The 27,673-nt window shown below is 40.3% G+C and overlaps 1 protein-coding gene across 4 annotated transcripts in view; it reads right to left on the bottom strand.

The window, feature by feature from the left end:
• macrod2 (mono-ADP ribosylhydrolase 2) overlaps window positions 1–27,673 on the bottom strand; it is a 427,772-nt gene that overhangs the window by 149,471 nt on the left and 250,628 nt on the right. For all 4 annotated transcript variants that reach the window (XM_078931417.1, XM_023963152.2, XM_023963153.2 and 1 more), the window contains exon 6: window positions 21,524–21,645. In XM_078931417.1, the coding sequence (XP_078787543.1) occupies window positions 21,524–21,645 (122 nt within the window). The remainder of the gene's footprint in view (window positions 1–21,523; window positions 21,646–27,673) is intronic.

Raw genomic sequence — 27,673 nt, forward strand, 5'->3', positions numbered from 1 at the left:
ATATATGAGGCAGTGAGGATGTATTTTGTCAGTGCAGGAGGCAGTGGTCATCATTAAGGTGCTTAATAGACCATGACGCCTGTAGGACCTGACAGGCGAGCTGGGAAAAGTGGTGGGTCTAGGGAGAGGGTCACCTTCATGTAGAGAGGCAGATCTGTCACCCTGAGCCCATGAAGAGGGTCCCCTCCTCCACCCTGGACTGGTTCAGATTATGCAAACCTATGCTAAAGCGCAAATCCCATGACTGAAGAAAAAAAAAGACTTGGAAAGAGTCAAAGCTGTAACATGGCTCCAAGCTGCAGGATGAGATAAACAGCGACATCTCTGAATCAGAGATTCTCTGCTGCCTCTTATCTGGGTGTTTATCAAAGAAAGCAGAGAGCAGGGATAATTTCAGAACAGATATGATGATGGTGAACTACTCACTTAACATATTTCTACTCATCTTCACGCCATTATGCCTGTAAATGGTATTACATGTATGAATGTGGTGTGCCGGGCCACGCTTCAGTGTTATAAGTGTGTCAGATTATTGTTAAATCTAGTGAAGTTCAGCTGTGGAAAGTCGAGCAATCTTGGTGTGGGCACAGGTGGATGTTCAAATGAGGAGGGTCTACAACCTAACAGCATCCAAAGGAAGCCTGCCACTCAAGGTCATGGCGAATTGCGGCGTTGCGCTGCAGATTGATTGGGATTACAGGAAGCAGCTGGCTGCGAGGAAACTGGAAGGTTACCGACGGAAGCGCCAGGTGGCTCCCGAGAATTTATGACTGCGTCCGAGGAGCTCCTTCAGACCAACCCTGGATTTCTGGAGACGCCTGCCGTCAGCATGGAAGCTTTCCCACGCCAGCAGATCCTACTGTGGACATTTTGGTCAGCTAATTGATTGGTGGCTTCATTTGAACTTTCTGCATGACTCTTTTTTTTTTTTTTGTCAAATGCCCAAAGGATAATACAGCTAATTACAGTTTTCTAAATGTGGAGTTCATCATGAATATTGATAAAGAATTAATTAGTTACTAAAAAGAGAAAACCATTTGCTCTGCTCCAAATGCATCACATGTTTTTTTGGAGCAAAGATGCATCACTTTATAGAAAAGGCTATTCTTTATGTGTCAAAACAATCCTGCCCCTTTATACAAGATCAAAAAAGGAACAAAATAATCCGTACGTGTCGGTTCTATGTGTGATTATCAGTATTTTACACAACAAACAGATGAGGGGATCTCTACTGTCTGATGTGAATTATAAAAATCATTATGGAAATACTTCAAAGTTAAAAAGACCTTGAGTATTAAAATACATTTATTGTATATACTTTTCATCAGTGAATCGGTGATCTTTCACTTTTTAATAAGTTTGCAGACTGTTCAGATAAAACTCAGGTTTTATTTGAGACGAGAAGAAGACGTTTATAGAAAACAGACGTCTTTATGTTTTCATGTCTGTGCTTTCCATCCACTGTGGGAAGAAGGCTGCTCAGAACTGAAAAATGGTGATAACATCATACTTACATGGCATGTGTGGTTATTGCATGTTACATCTCAATGGGATGCTTAAACACCCACTTGATGCAAAAGGTGTTTTTGACTTGTTCTTGTAACGTTTTTCTGGTTATAAAGGAGATATATAAAGAAAATTACGCCTTAAACTGCATTTCTGAGAAATTCTTTATTCAGATTGTTGTGAATGAGGAGCCGTTTGAAAAAAATTGTAATTGTGATGTAAATCATATGCTAGGTGGGCCACAAGCTTCCATTATGATGAATCCACTTGTAGATGAGTAGATCCATGAACGTCTTTGCTTTCCTCGTCTGAGCTGGAATCTGGATCCAAACTGTACAACTGGATGGCTCCGATACTGCTGCCATTTTTGTCGCAGGGTAATGTTAGGTTGGGGGTGCGAGCGGCTGGAAGCTAGTGTGAGAGAGTGTCAACAAAGGGATGATGGGAAATAAAAGAAGGCCAACTCCACACCAACAGTCCCGCCCACAACTCAAAGGTGAACTACTGCCGAAGAAACTATGTCCTAGGAAACTTCTTTTTTGGCTAAAAAAAGGCATAATTATATTTAAAGGTGGCAAAGGCTTTGAAAACAGTTCAAAAAGTGCACAGACTTATCTTGCACTTGCAAATTTCATTACAAATGTACCAATTTTGTGTCCAGATGCCACACTTAATAACATGAGTGGACCTCATATCACTACGGTAAATTCCCTATGAATGAATATGACGCCTAAAGCAGGCCCAGGATATCTGATCATGGTGACAAAGTCTCTGGATTCCCTTTGGCGTGAAATGAAAATGTGGGCGTTAGCACCGCTAAATTTAAAGCCCCCCCTCCCGTTCTGACAGTTGCGGCAGCATTCATAAAGGCAAGTGTGACATTTATGATATTAAGGTCACTGGTTGACAATAAAAGAAATGCTTAATCTTTTAAATTACCCCATGAATTGATTATTTTAGAGAGCCTACTTCATAATGATTTACAGCTAACATGTCGTATAATTTTTAATTAACCTGAAAAGAGAAAGAGTGTAGATGGAGAGGGTGGGACTCAAGGTCTATTGAAGCTACACATTAATCCATTATAGTCAGCTATGTAGCAGCGCTGAGCTTTACCTTTACAGGGAAGAGCAGAATGGACTATTTCTGTTTAAATTTAACTGCTAAAATGTTTGCTGCTGGGCATGACACGGCTATAAGGTCTAAATATAAAGCCGGTGGCAATTTAACAGCCAGCAAGGAATGAGCAGATAAATCAGCGAAAAAGGTTTATTTGTGTAACAGGATTTGTCCACAAGGTAACTCAGCGTTCTTTCAAGAGAAAACACTGACAAGACAAAAACTGCACATATTATGCAGTTTAACAGAATTATCCTGATATTATGAACCTGTGAGGAGCTGCCTTCCCTGCTGAACTGCTGAGTAGGACTGAATTGAGCCAGTTGAGCAGTGCGAGTCAATCAGCCCGGGCCAGACATAGTGCATCATCCCTTGTTAGCTGTGACCTTGACAGAGAATAATGGAACCAAAGCAGATATGTGTGCCGGGTAATCGTGCTGTGATTAGTATAATATGCAGAAAAAACAGAAACACTGTCAAGTCTGCCCACATATGTACACAATCCTTCATGTCAGCCGACAGAAAAACAGTCCAAAAAAAAAAGTCCAAACATTGTCATGTAGGAGAGGTCAGATGACGTAAAAGTTCATCCCAAAGACCACAAATGTGGATCAAAACATGTGCCCAGCAGATGGAGAGTAAAATAAATACCATTTCAAACTCTACACATGACCTTGAGACGCGCAGTTCGTCATGTCTGAAGCACATGACTAACTGAAGAACTACAAACAGCTTCAAGTACCTGTCAGCTAACCACCGTAAGCATTCTCTTTCATGAAAACACATGAGGACTGGTGGATTGACAAAGAACCAGAACGGGCTACCCTCTGTATGCATTTTCCTTCTGTTTTCTGGAGTTTGTGTGTTGGTGGTGGGAAAAGAACACAACAATGAAAAGCTGAGAACAATAATGTTTAAAATAAACTTTGGTCAGATGATGCTAAGACATTTTTTACTGGATCTGCAGGTCGAAATTACCTATAAATGAAGACTTTTTGCAAACCTTTTATTTACCAGTGATGCTTTGCTTTAGCTTGAAACCCCTGCCCTTAAACACAGGCTGTGTAGCGTAAAAGAGTCCGACCATTGTGGCGAGCAGTGACAGCGAAACCTTGAGTGTTGATCAAACACATCTGTAAGGGCCGAGGGCTGCAATTGAAGGATAATTGGTTGTTGAAATGAAACTCTGTCATAAGACCAGGAAATTCCAGTTTCATGCACACGGGTCTGGAAAGGTCAGCACCAGGTTCAACACCTGGCTTCATAAAATCCATAAATGAAAAGACCACACAGAAGCGCTTCTCGGTCAGGAAACGGCACCGGAGTGACACGGAGACGGCAGGATTACTGTTGACACATCGCACAGTCAATTACTTCTCGTTTCCTCTTGTTGTTCCTTTTTCATACTCAAACATTACGGCAGCTGTTCTGCTCAAGACGCTTAATCTCAACGCCTCACACACAAAGACGAAGATTTTCTGACGTTGACAATTACCAGAAAACTCAGCTTTATAGGGGATCATAAAGATTGTAATTGATGCTATCAGTAGCTGCGTTTCCATCTCATTTATGATAGAAGTTCTAGAGATGTCAAAAAAAACACAATTTCTTAAATAAACTGTTTCCAAAAAATCCTCATTATGCAAATAAACACAAACCAACTCACTCATTCAAAAACAAGGCAACGGATGTGAACAACAAATACGTTCAAATTCCTGCACTAGCGCTCATCATCATCAATCAAAGAAGGCGTTGGCGTCTTCTTCATGGAGCGGCGAGCTCCTTCCACGTCGGAGCGGCTACGGATGAAGACATTTTAGGAAATAGGGGTTGGTGATTTTACTCTGGATCCATCAATTCCACATGACACGCTCAACTTTTGATGAGCTGTGATGCTGTGGGACCGCTGGTGGCGCCCGCTGCGCAGCGCCAAAGGCAGCGCCAAAGGCAGCCAGGTCCTACCAAGAAGCAAACTGCCATCCAGCTGTTGGTCACGTGATGTGTGAAATATGTCAATTTCCATGCGCATCAAAAACCACCACCTCCAAGCACAAAACCTTTTTTTTAAATGCAAGTTTTTTTCTTCATTCTGGTGTTTCCATTAGGCTAATTTATAATCAGAATCCCATTTCTGCAATTTGTTTCAAATACCCGTCTATGGACGCTAAATAATAAAACCCACAATAAGCATAATTACTTATGACCGTAGGGGAAAAAGGATCTTGTGGTTTTATCTTTCTCTGATTGGGCAGTTCCAAATCTATGACCAATGCAACCAGGAGGACAAATAAATCAACTTGGAGGCATCACCAGAGGGAGATCGCATTGTTATTAATGAGACGACTCTGTTCAGATACAAACGTCTCCGGTTCCGTCAGCCGGACTGATTGTGCGTGTTTTCCATAATGACGTCCCAAAAGCTCGACTCTCTGATGAACAGGAACCAACATCACAAACCTGTGAGACACGGCAAACTGAAGATCAAATGTCAGGAGCCCATTTGTGTTTATATGAATGTTTTCCTCCAAACACAGTTCCTCTGATCAAAAGAGAAGCGTTTATCAGGTGGCACCGGCGTTTTAGGCGCCACTCTGAACTGACGGGAGCCTATTGGAGGGAAATGCTGGCTTTCTGCTGAAAATAAATCTGTTTGTTTTTTTTACTAAAACTTCAAAATGAACCAGATTTGAAATGGAAACTTCAAAGCTAACAAACATCCACCTGTCATGATTTTGAGCCATATTTGAAGATCATGTGTGTAACTTTCATTAGCCTTACATAATACATTTATTAGACGTATGACAATGGTATATTCCATTTCCATGATGTCCCCTGAGCCTCAAGGTAACAACAAAACACGCCTCAGACCCTCTTAAGATCTCCATGACCCTCCACTCAAAAAAACGGTCCAACTCCCTGCATGGGTGCATGTGGCTCAGGCTTTAGATGGATCCATGAGTTCTCTGGCTACATTTCTGTAGCTCAAACCAAAGATAGGAAACGAGTCAGCTTTAATGTGAACCAAACGGAAATAGCATTTGTAGCATACGTATGATGACCGCATGCTTACTGTGCTGTTTGTTCCACAGCACATGGGAGGAAGAATGTCTGTTTAATCAACAGTTTCCTGTGACAGTCCAAGATTTGGATGCGACTTTCCAGAAATCCCACATGGTACCAGAAAAGATCCTCATCAATATTGAAGAGACTCTTCACTGGGAGGTAAAACAGCACAGAGAAGGCATGAAATAAAACCATTTTGAGTGCTGATTGAGGGAGACTATAGTCTTTATATGAGGGCTCCTTATTATTTTAGGTGCACATAAAAAAGAAGATTGGAGAATATTAGGGTAAGATTGCATTAGAAGCAGATAAAGTTCAGTCTTACTGCTCATTGCTATGGGCATGGTGTGCTTATAATCAATACCGCAGCATATTCTCACCAGCACATTCCAGAGATTAACGTCTCCTTCTGTTGCTACCAGGTTGTGTGGAAATGTCACATTTTACATATCTTACTATTTCACCTCACATAAAGTTCCTCAGTTTCCCTGAAATGAAGGGAATGTCAGAACAAGGTGACGTTTGCCTGCACCTGAAGCTCTTCCCGCTGTGCTCACCTCTTGATGAATTAGGTCGCTGAGGCAATCGGGTGTCCAATGGTCATTAATTCCCAAATAGGCGGAAGAGTAGCGCAACTACTATGGGCACAACTGGATAATTGGCCCGGTGCTGCCGATGATTTGGATCAGGCAAACAGAAAGGACTAATTTAAATGGTAGTGTGACCTTTTTAAGCTTCTGTCTAATTAACCTTTGTTGAGGCACGCAGGTGTGCGGCGTGTGTGAATGTGGGCCACAAATAACGGCGCGTCCCAAAGGCAGTTAAATGATGATACCACCTGAAAAACTTTTGCAGCACAAAGTGTGAAGTGTAATCAAGAGCTTTATGCACAGCCATGTTATGATCTGGACAGAAGGACCAAAAGGGTAATTAGCGGACCCCCCCCCACCCGGGTCTGCCCAAAAGCATCAGCTGTAGAGTTTCTCTCTATCCCCAAAGAAACATTTGTTCATTTCTTTATATTTTACAAGTCTTCATATTTGTGTTGTATGTGGTTTTCTTAAGCTTTTAGATTCCCCTAGACATAAAAAAGGCTTAACATTGGGGTTGTAACAGGGTGTAAGCTAGCAGGAGAGCATGTAAACAATGGCATGATGGGATATCAGTGGAGGCTTACTTCTGCAGCAACAGTCCCGCCCATAACCTAGAGGGAGATTTTCTGCAGAAAACTCAGTAGAAAAAAAAGTGCATTAACATGTTTCCTCTACAGGTTTACCATCTTGATTAGGGCTGTAGGGAGAAATCGATGTATCGTGATATTTCATCGATTTAAAATGCTGTCTGGACGATATTTATTTAAGTCAGCAGCTGACTCTTGTTTTCCACAGTCTGCCGTGCAGACTGTCACGTAAATAAAGCCTTTTAGCCACATTCAAGCGCTCTCCTTCACCCCGTCATGCTGTCTCCTCACACTTTATTGTTTCTGGAAAGATTTGTTTTTTTTCCATTATTTTTGAAGCACCGTTTAAAAGTACTGAAGATGCTACATTAAGCAACGTTGAAATGACGGCGCACCTGTGTCCCCCCCCCCCCCCCCCCCCAACAGGTTTGATCCTTTTTTTACCTAAAGACCTCCCTATCAACCCGTAAGGGGCAGTTGGGGAATAAGGCTTTATCGAAAGTGAAGTGAAAATCCTGTAAACCTTGCATAAGTGTGCTTATCTCTATGATCAGAAATACGTTTTTATGCACAAAAACTAAATCAGATGTTTTCTTCCCTGATTTCATCTTCCCTCCAACAATTTAAACCTAAGTTATTCATGTAAAGCTTTCTTTAAAACCTGCCAACGTGAATCTATTTTTTAGAACTTACAAAATATGCCCTAAAGGCTTCAAGGGGGGGTAAACCCTCATGGCTTTAAAATTTATTATTGGAGTAAATAATAATAATCCTACAATAAAATATACCAGAAAAAGAAAAATATGTAGAAAATAAAATGTGCATTCTTAAAGGGTGCTAAATTAATTGCGTGTAATGAGCACATCGACTGGGACATATGGATGCTGATGAGACATGTATGAGAGAAGTATGACGGTGGTGAGATGTGCTGTAGGTCAGACAGAGGAGTTCAAGGTGGAGGTGGGACTACACCAAGGATCAGCTTTGAGTCCTTTTTTGTTTGCTATGCTGATGGACAGGCTGACAGACGAGGTAAGACAGGAATCTCCCTGGACAATGATGTTTGCGGATGACATTGTAATTTGCAGTGAGAGTAGAGAGCAGGTGGAGGAACAGCTAGAGAGGTGGAGGTTTGCTCTGGAAAGAAGAGGCATGAAGGTCAGTCGTAGTAAGACAGAATACATGTGTCTGAACGAGAGGGATCAAGGTAGAAGCGTTAGGTTACAGGGGGCTGAGGTGAAGAAGGTGCAGGAGTTTAAGTACTTGGGGTCAACAGTTCAGTGTGATGGAGAGTGTGGAAAAGAGGTGAAGAGGCGAGTGCAGGCAGGTTGGAGCGGTTGGAGGAAAGTGTCAGGAGTGTTGTGTGACAGAAGAGTGTCAGCAAGACTCAAAGGAAAGGTGTACAAGACAGTGGTGAGACCAGCTCTGCTCTATGGGTTAGAGACGGTAGCAGTGAGACAGAGACAAGAGGCTGAGATGGAGGTAGCGGAGATGAAGATGTTGAGGTTCTCCTTAGGAGTGACCAGGTTAGACAGGATAAGGAACGAGTACATCAGAGGGACGGCTCATGTTGCCTGTGTTAGCGACAAAGTCAGAGAAGCCAGACTGAGATGGTTTGGACATGTTCAGAGGAGGGACAGTGGATTTATTGGTAGAAGGATGTTGGAGATGGAGCTGCCTGGCAGGAGGGCAAGAGGACGGCCAAAGAGGAGATATATGGATGTCTTAACAGAGGACATGAAGTTGGCTAATGTTAGGGTAGAAGATGTTCATGATAGAGTGAAGTGGAAAACGATGATTCGCTGTGGCGACCCCTGATGGGAAAAGCCGAAAGAGAAAGAAGATTGGAGTAAATAATAATAATCCTACAATAAAATATACCAGAAAAAGAAAAATATGTAGAAAATAAAATGTGCATTCTTAAAGGGTGCTAAATTAATTGCGTGTAATGAGCACATCGACTGGGACATATGGATGCTGATGAGTCTGTTATAGTCGTTTTTTGGGGGGGGGTAAAAAGTTACAAGGCATTTGTTCAGAGGAGTGAAAAATCTTTCTAACGCATGAACCTAAATCCACAAAGAGAAATCCAAAAAGCATGCAGGCCACGTCATTTTGAACAACAAAGGGAATGCTGTCAGAATGTCAGAACTGAATGTAAGACATTGTTTTATCCAGCATGTCAACAGAGTATCCTTCTCTTGAAAACACCCTGGGGGCACGCACCCCCCACCCCTTTGATACAGTGTTGTTTGTCCCCGTCATGTCAAACACTATTTAGTGGGGGCCATCAGCTGTAATCTTCAAACAGAATGTGCATGCTGATGTATGTCACCGTACCATACTGCTGTTGGAGAATGCATTCTGGGAGCAAATTGGGCAAAGATGAATGAGAACTAAAGCTCCTGGCAGCCTTGGAATAAGCCAACAGAGAAGGGCGGCTAATCCTATCATTCTACACTATTCCTCTACAATCCACTTGGCTTTTGGTTTCTTTCTTTTTTTCTTTTTTTTTGTGGCTTCCCTGCTGGATCTTTTCGAAGCCAGTGCGTTATGGCTACAAAACACTCCCAAGGCCGCCTGGGAGTCAGACAGGAGGTCACTAAATACAGTCTGAGACCCTGTCACTGCCCACACTGGCAGCTGCCAACCCACAGCCTGAAATAGTAAAAAAAATAAATTAAAAAAAAGACAAATACTGGAGTCAAGAACTCCATCAAAGTCCAAAAGCAACAAGCAGAAATGGAAAAGCTTAGGAAAAGTTTGTTTCATTTAGGAGCCAACAGAACAAAATTCTGTCATCTTGTCTTTGTAAGTGTGCAATAAGTAAAGTGGACTTTTGGCGTTCTTTTGTTCTAAAGGTCACAGCATAATGGGTACTTAGTATAATCTCTAAAGCAAATCAGAGAGCGAGGCAGAATGTTTTCCAGATGGCGGCGTCTCTTTCAGCCCGACAGACAGATGCTGCGTTTGCTTCCTGGAAGAATCGGAGCAACCTTCCATGGCTAACTCAGATTCCACTTTTGAATGGCTTCATGGCTGTTTGGAGATAAGATCCTCAAGAGTCGGATTTTACACACACCAAGGAAATGACAATTCAGAGTCTCTTTATGTTACAGGAAATGTAATGTTTAGCATCTGCTGGAAAAGTCGTGAACTAACGTCTAGTACTGTTGACATTAAACATACTAGCATGAGGGCTGGGAATCTATGGACACCTCAGCGATTTGATTAAGAAACAATCATCAATACATCTGGAGTCTGTGGATTTCAAAAAAAAAGGTTTTCTCTTCCCCACAAGACACTACACCAGGGGGGTTTGCAACCGGAGCTTTTACCCCTCCATTGTGGCTTCTTGGTTAAAAAAGTAACTGTAAAGTAAAAAGTAAAAAAACAACTCACTTTTTTTTTTAACTCCTTCACAAACAGCTGAAGGTCCGTCGCCTACATATCACAAGTCAAACGAAAACAGACAATCCATCCATAGTCGGGAACACAACCAGAATTAAGGGGGATTTTCATCATTTCAACAAATGTAGGGATTTTAGGCACGGATAGTTTGGTAGAGGATGATTTAATTAGCACTTATTTAATTTTGGTTTGTTATATTTACACACTTTTGGTTGAGTTGAACTAACAACAGTAAAATCAACATTTTTATTTAATCACTGCTTATATTACACTACCTTTTGCTGGTACAGGGTCTATTTTATTTTAAAAGATGTCAAAAGTCATAAACCATTTTAGATTAAAAAAAATGCTATTTTTCTATTTCTGTTTATGTTTTATTTATGCAAAAAAATATAAATATAATATATAAAATATTAATATATATATATATATATATATATTTATATATATATGTATATATGTATTTTTTTTATTATTATCATACAGTAACAATAACATAAATACACATCAGTGTTTTCTTTTTATTCTAGAAGGTGAAGTAAAACTTTGTAGCTCCCACTGGATTGTTGTTGGTCAGGAACCGACCTGAATGGCTGGTTAAGGGTTAAAGGTTGCAGACGCTGCACGAGACTGACCGTTCTCCACCAAAATGCATTTAAGTAAAGACAAGAAGAATTTGCTTTTCTAACTGTTATTACCAACACAAAAAGTATGACATGAAAAGTGTTTGGTTTTATGATTAAAAATCTTTTACAGAATAAACAATAGGGTTTTTAAAGAAAAATAATTCCCTGAACTAAACAACTTTAAATAACAAAATAATGTGACCTTTTTCCAATAGATCAGCATTAAAGGGCCACTCTGAATAAAATGATGTTTTTGGTGTTTTTAACATGTACTTCAAATAAAAAGAAAATGAAAATTCTGAGTATTTCTTTATTTAGGACGAAAGCAGACAAAGATCGTATTTGTGACGTAAAAAATACGCTGGGTGGACAACAAGCTCCCTGCGCCGCTTCTCTCTCATGGCGACTTACGCTGAAACGATTGTGTCATTTTTATCCAAAATAAAAAGAAAACCTAGGACATAGTTACTGTAGAGCAGCGAGAGTTCATTAGAAATGAATTGTGGGTTGGACTGTCCGTGTGGAGCAACCCCGCCCCCCCCCTTCCCCAGGAGGCTGTGGGCAATAACCTTTTTTGTAAACAGCATTTTTTTCCATCTGTTTCTGATTCATTACAATTTGGATCCTCGGAAATTCCATTTTAATCCTAATTTTCTTGATAAATGTCCTCCATCGTCACACGGACATGTTAAAAACACCAAAACCCCATTTTCATGGGAGTGGATCAGCTGTTCTGCATCTTTGTGTTCCCTTTAAAAAATGTGCTGCCCGTTATTGTTCCGCTTCAAACCTTTAACCCTGGTGCTATCCTAGGCACTTTAACATTGGGAGTTGGGTCATCTAGACCCACTAGACAGTGCGTTGAACCTTTTTTCTTCAATGATCTTCACTTTTGTCCATGGATTACATGAAATCTTTCCACCTTTATCCACCTTTGTCATGGTAGGAATAACACGTCAATGTCAGGGTGGGGTCATTTTGACCCCACAAAATAGCACAAGGGTTGAGGTAAATCCCATTAATTCTTTCGATTCTTGAATATATAAAATTCACATCACGATCCAGAACCGTTTATGGATCATAATTAATGCATCTAATAACCAATAATATAAAAAATGTCTATGATTTTCATCGATCACCACAGAAGTTCAGGTCTTGTAAGAAAAAGACGTAATGGGAACTAGATCCCCTCGTCGGCTCTCCACCTGCTCAGGAGGCAAATAGCAAACTGTCATGTAGCAAGCAGTGAGCAGAGGAGGGGGCTGTTTGACAACATGCTGTTCATAAGCCCCGAGCTGCAGCCGAGCAGCCCCTCCGCCTGCAGGACGCGGCCAGTCGCAGCTCGGGGGGGAGCATCCCGCCGTCTCCGATAAAAGGAGGACTGTTGTGCATCTTCGACATGCACGTAAAATCCATGCATGCAGACAGAACATAATCTCAGTCAGTAGGATCTGAAAAACCAACAGGCCCCGCAGTGACTTCAAAAATATTAAACATATTAAGTGTGAAGGCTTAATGTCTCTTCATTATAGAGAGCATTTAGTTTTAATGTCTGGTTTTAACAGCGAGTGTCTTGGCTCAAACAAACCATATTTTTCCATCTGAATCTCTCTGCGAGTCCTAAATCTGCTTCCATTTATCCTGAAAGCATTGCAGCATAGACATAAAACACACAGACCTGCTTTCAGGTCTCTACACTTAATGAGTTACTGAAACACCCCGCAGGAGAGGGAATAATTTAGGTTGATATTTTAGGAGAGATTTTTTCCCCTCTTTGACATTGAATTAGGAAAAAAAGAAAAAAAAAACAGGCTTGAATTAGATTTTTGTGTCTTATTTATAGTTTTAAAAGAAGAAGAAAAACTAATTTCAGGGACAGCGACACAACTATCCATCCATTTTGGCGTCGTTTTCAGCCTGAGGTTTCACTGGATGAAAAGGACACTAAAGAGGAAGCAGGCCGCCACAAGGACGCACAGGGAAGAAGAAAAAACGTGCAAGCAACCATCTGGAGACGATTTAGAAAGATCAACCAAACATGGAGCTTTGTCATTATTGGAGAAACTAAAGTATTAACGAAGAAAAACTCTCAGGAAGGAGGAAATACAAACATAGAATTGACTACACGGAAAGGGGGTTTTGAGATCATTACAACTTTAGTTAGACAAAAATTCATGATAATAACAGTTTTTCTGACAGAATTGACCATTTTATCAATAAAAGTCCAACTCTTTGTTTAGGTTAAATCACCAGCCGTGGATTTGTTTTTTGACCAAACTAAACTAGTTCTAATGCCAAGATTTGACAAATCCAGAGGCATTTCCCGGCATCATGTTGAATCAAAATGAAATCGTAAACTTGTAATTTGAAACCAAATCAATCAAATCCAATCAAATTCCCTCCAACAATAAAAGAAAAGGGGAAAGTTTGGGGGTTTACCTTCATCCTCAAGGAGCCAACAAAATGTGACAGATTTTATCGTAACAGTTGAAGCTAAAAAAATCAGACGCCAATTTCAACATCATCAGCCGTTTAACCCTTGTGCTATCCAAGGCACGTTAGCGTTGGGGGTTGGGTCATTTAGACCCACTAGACAGTGCTCTGAACCTTTTTTCTTCAATGATTTGTGATCTTCACTGGTGTCCATGGATTACATGAAATCTTTCCACCTTTATGCACCTTTGTCATGGTAGGGAGAACACGTCAATGGAAGGGTGGGGTAATTTTGACCCCACAAGATAGCACAAGGGTTATGATGTGACAGATAAATACAAAAAGACAGTCTCCAAAACCAGTTATTTCTAAATATCATCATAATTGTGAATCCACTGGTTGAAAAAACTTTATTAGCAGCGTCTTTGTAACACTAGACAACCAGTTGTCGAATATTCTGCATTATTATTATGGTCTGTAGGAACAACTGTCACAATAAATTCCTATTTGGAGCAGTTAAATGCAGCTTTCCTTTATGTTGAAGTGGAAGGCTCTTCTTCTGTTTCCTCTCTGGATCTTTTCTGCCAAAAGAAACTTTCCAAATATGTTTGTTTCTTGTTATTGTTGCTAGTTTGAGGGTTTCAGTTGAGCGGTCGGAGCAGCGGCTTTCAGAAAGTAGCGGATGGATTTTAGACATCTGAGCGACTTGACATGAAGAATGAGTCCGACGTGGTGAAGGGAATCCAGTAGTTTTTTTTCAAAATAAAACTTTCTTTAGAGACAGTTTAGAAATAAAACTGAAAAAATAAAAAGCTTGTGTTTTTTTTCCTCTGTGATCCAGTACTAACTGTTCTACGGACTGTTACCGGTCCGCAGCCCGAGGGTTGGGGACCGTTGATTTGCAGGGTTTGTGGATCTCATTCACCTCAGTTTCTTCTTTTGTTAAAAATAATAATAAAACTTTGTCTGCTTTTTAACCTGCAGACAATTACTAATGTTACAGATGTGAATAACAAATCCTGACAACTATAAAAAACACAGGACACAAGTGTGGTGTTATATTTTAAAGTAAGAGACTTTAGGAGTTTAGACTTCTACATTAACAGAGCATATATTAAAATAAAAAAAACATTTTAAAGTGAGAATAAACCAAAAAAAAAAATCACTTCAGCAATAATCATAAAATCGTAAAAGAGCAAAAACTTCTACTTAATTCATTTACAGGACTTCACAGAATAAAAGAAAAATAAAGAAAGAAAAATTGAAAGCTTCTTTTAAATACCACAATATGAAAATTATTTAACCTAGAAACTCCAAAATAACCACTTAATTCAATCGCCTGGGGTTGCCTAAAGACACATCTTGAATTTTTCTATATTCCATCCCAGTGGAGCTGAGAGCGATTGCAACATCAAGGGACACAGAAAAGCTCCTGCATCTCATTTCTGACTTCTGGGGTTTTTTGGTAAATGTTCACTCAAATTCACCAAGCTGCCTTAAGCTAGACTTGTAGCATTTTCTGTCTGAAATTCAGTGGTATTCCGTGTTCATTCCCTCCTGACATGTTACATATAGAGGGGGATTTTGATATGACTGTGGCAGACAACTGTCATGCTGCCTCAAGGCTGGTTCTAACATGCAAGAAACACAGATCAAAAAGGCATTGCTTTTCCCTTTTATTGTGTCAGACTCACACAGATTTTGCATTTAACTGTGTTTTTTTCCTCCTCAACCTCCTAAAAGGGTGAAATCCCAGTTGGTGACCCAGACATTTTCACTTGTGGAACCTCTTTATGCCTATTTAGAGACCCACTTTGCAGGGTTCCTCCTTTTAGAAGTGCTGTTTCTTTGTGAGTGGGTCAAAGTACGCATTACCCCGATCAGTTAAACAATTGTGACTCACTCTGCAATCACAGGATCTCAAGAGGCTGAGCGTTTTCTTAAAAAACGTCTTCCACAGCGAGGCGGCTGCAGAAAAAGTACTACACGGCTCATTTTCCTGCCTGTTGTTACAACAAAAAGAAACTAAATACACTGTAACTCAGATAATGTCAATCATTACACCTATCCTCCAAGACCTGTCAATCAACGACCACCAGGTTCCTCGGTCAGATCAACACAGAGCAGCTGTGCAAATACATAGACAGAATCTAGTTTGTCTGAAATGAAAACAAATACGATGTTTCCTGAAAAAGCTGTGCGTCGTTGAATAAATAAATGAATGCAAAGACAGACCTGAAGTGACAGTTTTTCAAATGCTAAGTGCCTGTAAGCACTTTGCATTTCCAGACTGTAAGATATGCTGCTGGGTTTGACAAAAATCAAAAATAGGATTAATCTTTGATAGTTCTTTGGTTTCCTAAAAGACTCACAGGTCTGTAACAATTCAATTCAATTCAATATTATTTATGTAGCCTCATATTACAACCATAGTCGTCTCAATGGGCTCCATACTGGTAATTGTATGATAAACATGAAATCATCAGGTGGGTGGTTCCTGTGACGTCATTTCCGGGTGAGCGTAATCCAGTGCTGGTCGTGTTTGACTGTTGCTCTCTTGTTTGGCATTAGCCTGACTACTTTTGCTTAACTTAAGCGTTATTTGGGTTAATATTCAAATTCACAACTAGCACCTTTTAGTAGCGAATACACTACTGCAGGGGTGGCGAACACGCGGCTCTCGAGCCGCATGCGGCTCCTGGCCAATGAGCGTGCGGCTCTTTGCGTGTCATCATATTTTCTATATACTGTGCCTCATTTCATAATTTTTTCCCTCTTAAACCACACTCAAACCCCCAGAGGGTGTTAAAAATAAATAATAAATATTAATAAAAGTAATTTAGCAGTCTGTGTGTTTGATGCTGCTCCCGACACATACGTGACCGCCAATCATTTGCGCGGGTTACGCCCAATGCCGGAACACACAGATACACATTTGTTGTGCTGCAGACCGTTACCCTCATGGTCAAAATGGTGAAATTCAGAGTATAAAGATAAACACGACGTTTCTGGAAGAATGGGAAGATTCTTACTTTTTTACTGAATGGAATGGCGTCACTGTATTTATTATTATGAGCTTTTGAAAGCAGTAAAATAGTTCATGGCAGAAAAGAACAAAACAGATCCCGGACAAAAATAAAAAAAACTCTTCCTGATCTGACACAAATTGTCTCCTTTATTAACAAGCTTTTCAAAGTGCACATTCACTTAACCTTCTTTGTGGAGCTCACAGCAGAAAGCTGCAATCTAAATGAATGAAGCGCAGAACGTGACGCTGCTTGCGCAACTGGACAGAAACGACCGCAGATCACTTTTCTCATGGATCCTTTACCGGAGATGATTGAGCTGGAATCTCTCTGAAAGAAGGCCCTGTTACGTTTTGGAGAACGGAGAAATCCCCATGTGTGAAAGAGCTGCTCTCAATCTGCTGTCCACGTTCTACTCAATATGTCCTGTTTATTACCTGGAAACACGTGAACTCAAGGCATCGGTTCGTTCTGACCGACACTCACGTAAAGGAACTGATCAGAGAGGCTACCGGGGGTTAGCCCTGCCTTCAGCCTCTAAGACTCATGGGAATGGGGGAATCTCAATTGTAAAACCATAAGTCAGGAACCTGTTTGCAGAAGTGATTCGAATGCTGTTTGGCTTCAACTTAATGGGCTCTAATGTGTACGGGGGGAGGGAATAACGCAGCCAGTTTCATGGTAACTCAGTTGATTAATACTCTGACGAATGAACTTAACTGTTGCAATGTAGTAACATTTAATATATTATTTGCTTTTAATGCAAAAAGTCAATCATTCAATTTTATATAAAAAACATGTAAAGGCAAGAAATTCTAATGAAGGTAAAAATTAATTTAAGATGCACACAACTGAAATGTAATGTATTTAATGTGTTTATTGTGAATATGAATCACTTAGACACCAGAAGGATGCTCTTTCCAGATGTTTGTGTGTTTGTTGGTGTTAGGGTCATTGAAAGAGGAATGTTGAGTTGCAAAGAATCACCAGTTAAATATTGTTGGATGTACGGTGAAATATTCAGTTTTTATCATCGTAAATCTGACTTCAGAGGACTCGGTGCCTCACCAGCATCAACGTCACCGCCCATCACTGAGTAGTAGTAGTGTGTGGCAGAGAGAGCCAGAGAAAATAGTGAAATAGAGAGAGTGTGTGTGGGGGGGGGTCTGACCTCCAAGGTAGTCGCTGTGTTAACTCTGGCTAAGCTGCATTTGATGTGTGTATTGAGGGTGGACACTTTCCTTGAAATAAACACAAGTACAATACTTGCTGTTGTATTGTAGGGAGAGGAGTGTGTTATGGAAAATAATATGGCTTAAATTGTTTGTGTGTACGTCTTGGCAGGTCAGTGTGTTGTGTGGCTCTTTGACTCTCACAGTGAAAAAATTCGGCTCTTGGTGTCAAACTTGTTCGCCACCCCTGCACTACTGTGTTAACCACTTGCTGTCCACCTTCTCTCAGTTTGCTAAATAAACTACTTCTCTTTAGCTAAACACTGCTAGCCCTAGCTTTGCACTTTTTTAGCAAGGCTACTACTTCTTCTGCCTTTCACCCTCTCTCCTGCCTCATGTGCCATATGTTTAGTGATGATCCTGCCTCCTTTAGTGTAGATAGCTGTAGGTGTGTTAAGTGTAGTCTTGTGTTAGACTTGGAGGCCAGGCTAGAACAGATAGAGGCGCGACCACAGTATTTACTCCAAAGGTTAGAGCATGACATAGGGATCAGAGGATCTGCCCTCCAGTGGTTTAAATCCTATTTATCCGACAGGTACCAGTTCGTTAATGTAAATGGACAGTCCTCTCAGTGCACTCCAGTTAACTATGGAGTCCCACAGGGCTCAGTTTTAGGACCCATCCTGTTTATGATCTACATGCTTCCCTTAGGAAACGTAATCAGGAAACACAGCATTAGTCTTCATTGTTATGCCGACGATACGCAGTTGTATTTATCCATGAAACCTGACCAGAATGACAATATAGAGAAACTGAATGCCTGCATCAGAGACATCAAGACCTGGATGACAATTAATTACCCCCTCTTGAACCCAGAAAAAAACTGAGGTCATAATACTATGTCCTAAAAACCTCAGAGATGCTCTGTCTGATAGTCTCCCTGGATGGTGTAAGTATAGCCCCCTGAGGTTTCTTCGTTTTTTCCGGAATCCGTTTTTCTTTTAAGAGTTTTTCCTTACCGCAAAGGGGGGTCTAAGGGCAGGGATGCCAGTTTAGCTTAGTCAGTTTGTTACTTCAATTTAGTATTTTCCTATTTAACTCTATGCATTCACGATCCTTTTGATTATATGTTTTGCTTTTTCAATTACCAATACGAAGCCCATCGAGACGACTGTTGTTGTGAATTTGGGCTATACAAATAAAATTGAATTGAATTGAATCATTCAAGCCATAGAATTCAATAGGTAATGGCTAAACTAAACTAAACAGACTAGGCTAAACTGGGCTAAACTCCTCAGAGAAGGAGGGTCTTAGGGCAGGGGTCGGTCACGGTTTCTGTACTTTCATTAGCTGGCCTCTGGTTGGGAGCCAAGCAGGATGTTTGTTCAGAACATTAGACATTTAGCTTAATGGGACGATAATGATGTGTTATAAAATTATTGTTAGACCCCTGAGGAAGGAGAGACATAATCATAAGAGTGAGTGAGACGTTCCTTCACTGAGAACATTAACTTGGATGAAGGACACACCAGGAGTCTGAACCTCACCACACAGACAGAAGCAATGGAGCTCTGAGGGTTGGATTGGTGGCATTAGCAGACCACCCATCTATCACCTCTTTAACACCGGAGATGTCACCAGCGACACGGAAACAACACACGCTCTTTGACATATGGTAAATCTTTGACTATTGACGCGATCAGCGGGAATCAACATTATGCAACAGTAACGTAAACAGCACAAAGCCAATTTTCCCCGTGTCAGAAGCAAGGCTGTTTTTCTCCACCTCCGGTGTAAAAAAGGTTAAACAATGTAAATACCGTCGTCCCTCGCTGTGACGCGGTTAATATTTTGCGGTTCTCGTTGTTTTGAGGATTTTTTTTTATTACAAGTTTGCATGTGTTCTTTTTTCTTGCAATGCATTTTAGTCTGCGTCCTGATTGGCTGTCAATCAACCTTCTCCATGGTGTCTCCTCTACACTAGGGTTGGGCGATGTCCCCTAATTTGGCCGTTGACGATGTTTGCTGTCAACCATCGGGATGGACGATGACATCGTCGGGGGGGGGGGGATTTTTTACATTTTTCGTTCTTATATAACTGCTATTCGTTATTTTGCTTTTTTCATTTTATTTCCCAACTAATGGTTAATCCGCGATGATCCAGTATAAACTGAGGGAAGTGACTTTAACAGAAAAAGTAACAAGCAAAATAGAAAAGAAGTGGTCCGCTCCTGCACTTAACTAGCGAAGTGGACCGGCGGAGGGCGGATTTACAGCTTTATGTTTGATGGGAAGGGGGGGGGGGGGGGTACATGAGCGGTATGTGTGGGAGATTTAAGACTGCGATCCGTCCCGCAGCTCTAGGGGTACGAGCTATCAAACTCAGAACCGGGTCTAAACGTGTGTCTGAGCACAGTTCGGATCGTCAGCACACACAGCGGTTTGAGCTTCAAAGCAGAAATTTCGCTCAGTCCTTAGAAAACATTCAATCAATCACGTGGATTTGTGTTTCCAGTCGTGTCCCGACTAAATAAAGGCTGATGTTATTCACAGGATGCAGCGCCACCCAAAGCTAATGTTGTTAGCCCGTGTTAGCATACTGCTAATCCTGGCTACGTTCAGAAAAAGCACTGACCACACGGATTAAAATTCAAATGATGAGCGAACAGGTGTTTCATAATATCCGTAACATTATTAAAAGCACGTTTAGAAGATCGTCTCGTATTTTACCGAGCTGACATGTCAATGTATATAGCTGCTCGCCGCTGTTATCGTTTTGTATTGAATTGTTACCTTCAATAAAGTTTGGAAAAAAAGCCGCTCGGCGGAAGTTGTATCCTCTTCCGGTTTTCAAACTGCGCATGTGCGAATACTGCGCGTGTGCGAATGATTTATTCCGACCGAAATTGTGACCTTAGTGAACTTTTTTATATTCTGAAAACATTTTTCTGGGCCCATGTACACGGTTGGATTCTAATCCGACCATTGATCCCATCAAGATATTTTGTACATGTAACCGCGGCTTATGATGTCGACGCGCAACGTGGCGGGGGCGTGGCATCACGATGGTGGTCTCTCCATCGGAATGTCAGTCACCCATCACGATGGACGATGATATCGTCCATCGGCACAACCCTACTCTACACAATTATTGGTTAGCTACATTTAAAAAAATCTTTGCTCACAACCTGATCTTTGTTTTAATTCTCAAATAATGTACTTATTTTTCTGTTAATGGAGTTTAAACAAGAGAGAAAAGTCTATGTAGTGTGTAATGAGGAGCTTTACGGCCTAAAAACATCAAGAATTATTTAAAATAATAATTATTTTTCCCATTTATTTACTCCTTTTAAAATTTTTAAATAAAATTTGAATTATAATTCATTTTAGCAATAATATACAAATAACAAGAATTTGTATTTTAAGACATGGTTTACTATAAATCCCAGCTATATTTAATTCAGGTTACCCAAAAACACAATCCTAGGCCCAAGTGTTATTTATGAACTGAGAGCATGTGTACAGTAATTTTTCTGAATTTTCCACCAATAATAAAAAATTAAAAAAAACAGAAAAATTCTTTCGTATTTCAATTTTTACTGTGAAATTCACTTGTTGTTTTTTTCAGGAAGCATTGTTTAAGCCTTCGAGAAACATCTCAGTAATTAACCAAAAAGCAGAAAGGTGCACATAAAGAGCTGTCTGCAGTCTGACATGCCAGAGTAATCCACAGGAAAAGCGTCTTCGTTTGACAAACATAAAGAGCAGCCATGCTGTTGTGTTCTCTGTTGTTTGTTGGATAAAGAAGATTAAGGCTTTTTTTGGGAGCTGTGTGTAAAATGAAAGGAGCTAAATCCTTCTGTTGACATAAGTTCTCAAAAATAAAAAATAAAAATGCTTTATCTCTGTGGAGCAGGAACGATCCTCGGTATCTTTCATCTACGTGGAACTGCGCAGAACTTTGAAGGGATGAAATCCTGTACTCACCACAGTCCTCAAGTTATGCTCTTCCATCAGCCTGAGGGAGTTCTGGTAGCACGAGGCGAGGTCGCTGCTCTCTGTGGGCCCCACATGACCTCTGGCCACCGGACCAACAGTATGGATCACATCTGCAAGAAGAGGAGCGGCGCAGTTTAAACCCCTACATCTATCAAAGAGGAATGTCTCAAAACATCTGCAGGAACTAAAGCTTTAGTCACATGACCCCTTATGGGGGTGGGGGGGTTGACCTGTACGAGTGCTGCAGGTCTTTGGGCTGTCCAGATCTGGACAGGGGAGCGGCCGAGACTTAAAGAGAGTGTATCTTGTAGTTCCCTTCAGGCCTGTACGAGCACCTCAAGGGACGCCATGAAAATGGAACGTACCACTGCCGTGGTAAGTGTATCGGGAAGTATTCGTAAGGCTAATGGAGGCTACACAAACTGATGACATACAGGTGATCCGAATCAGAATTCTTTAATTATCCCAGGGAGACATTGCATTTACAGCAGAGCTCCTGTCACAGAGTATTTACACAATCAGATAATATCCAGTCAAGTGTAAAGTTGCAGAGTTCAAAATATCAATGTGTACAAAGAAGTATATATATATTTATGAGATACAGAGTTCTAGAGTTTTATTGCCAACGGTAGGAAGGACCTTCTGTGGCGCTCAGTTCTCATTACGGGAAGTCTTAGCCTGTTTGCCCACGTTGGCTTAAGAGGGCACTCAGTTCTGTCCACCAGATGCTGGGCCGCCCGGTGGACAGCTCAGTTGTCCACCGGGCGGCTGGTTAGCGTAGTGAGCCAGTCCACTGAGTGTCCACTTTATGAAATGTGGGGAAACACAGGTGGGGCCACCATGGACACTGAGGCAAACCCATCGGCGGCCCACTAGGCCTTGCTGTTTGGGGTGGGTTTACTATGTAGAACAGAATGTGCACCTATATTTTCACTCTGTTCACCAAGCGGTCGACGACTTTGATGTTTCGTGCGGGCCCCATACACGTTTGCCCACTTTTCGCCAGGAAAGTCTTTCAGGAAAGTCTTTGGACGTCTGTTCGTGAAGCTCGGGGTGACAAAAATTTTAATCCTGACAAAATATGCGACAGTTAGTCCTCAGGAAGAGACAATGAATCATCACAACGACTCCAGCGACCGGGTCGGAGAAGAATGCACCGATTCAAAAAATGCAGCCGAAGCTCAGATAGGAAATCAATTACAAACTTCTTTTATGTCATCTACTCAAATATTCATATCTCTGCCTGTACTCTCTTCCCCTTTGCATGGTAATGTCTCCTGCCTGTCAATCACTGGGAACCTCGTCGGGCCCGGCCAGACTCAGGAATGCGGCTTCTTAATTGAATCATTGGAGTGATGACAGGAAAATAAGACAATCAAAGCAGTGACTTGACAGAAACATAATCTTCTGCATTTGGCCTGGATACCCTTGGCCTTCTCAATGTTGGGCAGGGCAGGTCAACGTCAATATAGAAGAAGTAATTCTACATCGCCCACAAAGCATTCCTGAGAGGTCCCCACAAATATTTATACACACTAACGAGGAGGGTTTCAGCGGCGCGCCGCACACTCACGTTTTAGGAACACAACTTCACTTTGTGAACAGCAGAGGAAAAACAATGCAGAATATGCAACAAAACAGCTTTTCTTTTTAAAAGCTTCTTTTTTTTAGGGAAATAGACGTAGAAATGCTATCCATTTACTTTAATGTAAATTCACTTATTTTTGTGCCTTCAAGTATTACGGAGAACACTGTCAGTTTAGGAGGTTAAAAGCAAAATAAACTTAACAGTTTGTCTTTACATTGAGCCATCTTAAGTCTTTTTTTTTACACTTTTGTTTTTTATCTTGAATAAAAATCTGACCTTTTGTTCACCATGGAAAAAAACAAAAAACACAAGTTGCTTCTTTTTACTCCTCGGCTTTAACAAAAGAAATAAATCCAATTAAACGAATCCTTACAGATGTGAAGAATGGTTTCTGTGATTTCAGGTGTGCGACTTCAGTGTATAAGGCAGTAAAATAGCAAAAAGTTTGCATTCATTCCAGTAAACTGACTCATGTGCAATGAGCTGTGTGGATCGTCTTTTTCCATAGCAGCAGGTGGAAAATTACACGGTGCTACATGCTGCTGAAACAGACATGCTAAGCTGTTTTTGTGCATAATTCACAGAGATCTTTAGAGAACAGGAGCATGCCAATTAGAGAGTGGGAAAGTGTCAAAACCAGAGTTGTGTTGAATTCATGATATTTAAATTAAAGCTCCGAATTTCTGCTCCTGGGTATAAAAGTTGTGCCTCGTTTTAAGATCAAGTATATTTTTATAAAGACAGATCAGCGACGTCTCCACAGCCAGAACGGTTCGAGATTTTTGTTGATTTATAAACAGGTCTGGACCGACCCCCTTTTTCCTTCTTAAAAATGACAGTTTGGTCCTTTTTGAGGCAAAAGAACATCAGTAATTTAATCATTTTAAAGGATGGAACCCATCACGGCTGGCATATGCGATACACTAAAGACTTTTTAAATGAGTTTGACTTTGCTGCAGAAAGTTGAAGAGCCTGATTTACTTCCAAACATTTTGTCTGTTCCTGTTTCATGTCATTAAAATTATACGCTGCCAACTTATAGTAGAAAAACATTTTCTAATGAGTTTAAAAGTCTACATTTATGGAAAAAAAATTTTTTTTTAAACATTTTGATTTCTTTTTTATTTTATTTATTTGCAGATTTATAAAAAAAATATATGTATGTATGTAAAAGTATCATATTAGAGAAAGACCATAATAATTATAAATAAAATCATAAAATCCAAACTGTCAGACCAACAATTTTAACGCAAAAGTGTTAAAGCTTTTGCAAAAGTGAAACTTTCATTCCTATAAATGTGACTGAGGCGCATTTTTGTATCAACAACATAACTGTGTTTAAACTTGAATAAATACGTTTCTGAGTCATTACAATGTTTGAACGCAGCAGGAAACAAAGGAAATGTTGTGTGATCTCATCACACAACAGCACAGTTTCCTCCAAATGTCATTATTCTATCATTTGTCAGCCAAGAATCATAACAAACATCAAAGTGATTGAATCATAAAGATATTAAACTGGTTGAATTTATGATCATCTACATATAGAAACTTGGAGAGCTTCTCATCTTAACAAAATTAATGACTTCATAACTGAAGTACAGTAAGAAAAAACTCTCAGTGTTGTTCAAAGAAGTCAAAACAAAAAAAAGGGATTATTTACGCAAATGAAAGATTTGATGAAGAAAACCTCTCGCCGTCATTGTTGTGTACGTCCACAGCAGATAAGGAGCCATGAACCAAAAGGATTATTAAAAAACAATTTGACTAAACTATAATTATTTAGAGAAACAGTCTAAAGTTGAAAATCGGTGTCACGTTCAATAATAAGAGAAGATTGTAAGAAACCTGGAGAAGATAAAAGCCTAAATCCTGACAGAGACGTCTCCAAATGATTTTCAGTCTGAGCAGAACAAACTCCGCACAGGCTGACCCCCCCATACATCTACTTCAGGGCTTGTAGGAGAACGTCTGTGAGAAGCCCCCACAACTGCATAATTCTTCAGCTGTCCCTGCAGGGCTGGGGGAGCACGGGCACCCCCATTCTGCTAAAACCAGCTCGACAGCTTCATAAAAATCCAGACCAACATCGTCAAGACTCGTCTATTCTTCATTCCCATCACACAGGAGCTCCCACCAATGACACAAACACCAGAGTGTTTTCAGAGCATTATTAGTCAAATACAAACAATGGAGAACACACAACTCAATTTACAAAATTCAACTCAATTTACAAAATTCAACTCAATTTACAAAATTCAACTCAATTTACAAAATTCAACTCAATTTACAAAATTCAACATGGAAACAAACGTATTTATCCAAGTTTAACAAACAATTTAAGAAAGGTTCTATAAAAAGAAATAGATGACTTGAACACACAATGTTTTTTGAAGAGAACAACTAGAACAGTTTACAACAGAAAACAAACACACAACTCAGAACTGATAATTTTCCCAGGTAGCACACACACACACAGCAGAAATAAATACATCAGCAGACCCAGGGAAACACACAAATACACACACCTAAACACACAAAAATACTCAACCACACAGACACAAAGAAATGGAGAAATAAAACCACACAAATATAACAGCAGACCCAGAGAAACACACACATACGTGGAAAAAAACACACACACAAACACAACCATGCATATACACATGTAAATAAAACACACAGATAACATGCATGCAATACATATACATATGTATGTGCATGCCCACACGTACAAAAAAAAGTGGCACACACACACATTTGTGTTTAAGTATCATTCTCCATGTTAATCGTTGTGTGTGTGTGTTTTGTTGTGTGTTTCTGCAAGCAGGTTTGTGTATCTTTGTTTACGTTGCTGTGTAGTTATTTGTGTTTGTGCGTTGATGTGTGTGTTTATGTGTGTACCTTTGTGTCCATTTCCGTGTGTTTGTGCATGTGTTTATGCGTGGGTATGTGTGTTTATGCATACATGTAGGTGTGTAGTTGTGTGTGTATGTGTGCGTTTATGCCTACATGTAGGTGTGTAGATGTGTGTGTGTATGCCTACATGTAGGTGTGTAGTTATTTGTAGTTGTGTGTGTTTATGCCTACATGTAGGTGTGTAGTTGTGTGTGTGTACGTTTATGCATACATGTAAGTGTTTTTCTTTGTGTATGTTCCTGTGTGTGTGTGCTTGTACACACACCCCCACACACACACACACACACACACACAGGCGGATTTCTTTAATAAATAGACACATTCAGGGGATTTTGGGAAACAACTGCCGGCCTCTTTTGATGTGATTGAGGAAACTTCACAATAGTGTAATGCTTTGGTGCAAATTAGAGAGAAAGAGATCAATAAAGACAGACAACACATACTGAAAGCTCCTGTCCGTCCACAGCTAACATTGATTTTTTTCCCCATTTCAGATAAACAAGACAAGAATAAAAATTAAAAAAAAAAAAAAAAACCTTGCTGGAAAAAATATTTAGACAGAATTTTAGAACACAAGGGAAAATGATGTATATTAATCTTGTAAGCCGCTTTAAATGGGGAAAAAAAAAATACATGCATGCATATCCCGTTTATTGCATTATTAACAACTTGGAGCGTGGTGGGATAAACATCATAGGATAAATATTTTCTTATTAGATGCAGCAGAAGCACAAAAAGTGCAGTGATAGGAAAATAAGAGGCGAGCTTAAAGAATGTTAATAAGCAAACTAATGAAGGCTATATACCACCGTAAACCTGCTGCTCTATAATTTCATGCTCATTGCAAACCCATTACGGGAAAATGCCAGTCCCTTAACTTTCCCTGCTTACTCTTTCATGCTTGTTTTAATTAGAGACTGTTTGTACACGACAACCAGCCAGTGCAAGTTATTGTGAAGTGAAAAGACTTGTCTCTCTTTTGTCGGTCACAAAGCTGTTTTTAAAGAGCTCAATGGTCCGTATAAAAAAAAAAAAAAAAAAAAAAAAATCAAGAAGCAGCGTCTTATTTCAAAGGCTTTTCTCGTTCCCGCGTGTCTCTTTTACAATCATTGTCAGCCTGTCACAGAGGAACACGGCGTGTTGCCAGGTTTAGGAGGTAAAGATCCACCTGCTTTGACATGACTCAACTCTTTCTTCTTTTTTTCTTCCCATTCTTCTTCCAAGTGGGTTTGTGTGAAGTACTTATGGGTAGTTAGTGTCTCGCCTGCAGGTGACAGGGGTCGTGGCGCTATCGCCACAGAGAATCAGGGAGGGAATTCTGATGGGGGAGTCAGACTCATAACTTATTAGAACAGGGTCACAGAACTTAAAACAACTTCAACGTCTTAGACTTTTCATAGGAAATCAAACATATTTAAAGCAACTATAGACACTTTGGTGTAGTTCACAATAACGCCGTGAAAAAGTGCAACACGTTGCGTTTGCTTTAACCGTTTTTACGTTAGGGTTGATGCCCGAAGAGATGTCAATCATCAGAAATTCTCAATTCTGATTGGCTGCTGGGTTTGCATTAAAAAGTGATAATGCACAGAGTAAAGCAAGCCTAAAAAAGGAGTTCCGGTCACGTAGCT

The sequence above is a fragment of the Oryzias latipes genome, chromosome 15 (genome assembly GCF_053564925.1).
Source record: "Oryzias latipes strain Hd-rR chromosome 15, Olatipes_Hd-rR_3.1".
Taxonomy (NCBI): Eukaryota; Metazoa; Chordata; class Actinopteri; order Beloniformes; family Adrianichthyidae; genus Oryzias; species Oryzias latipes.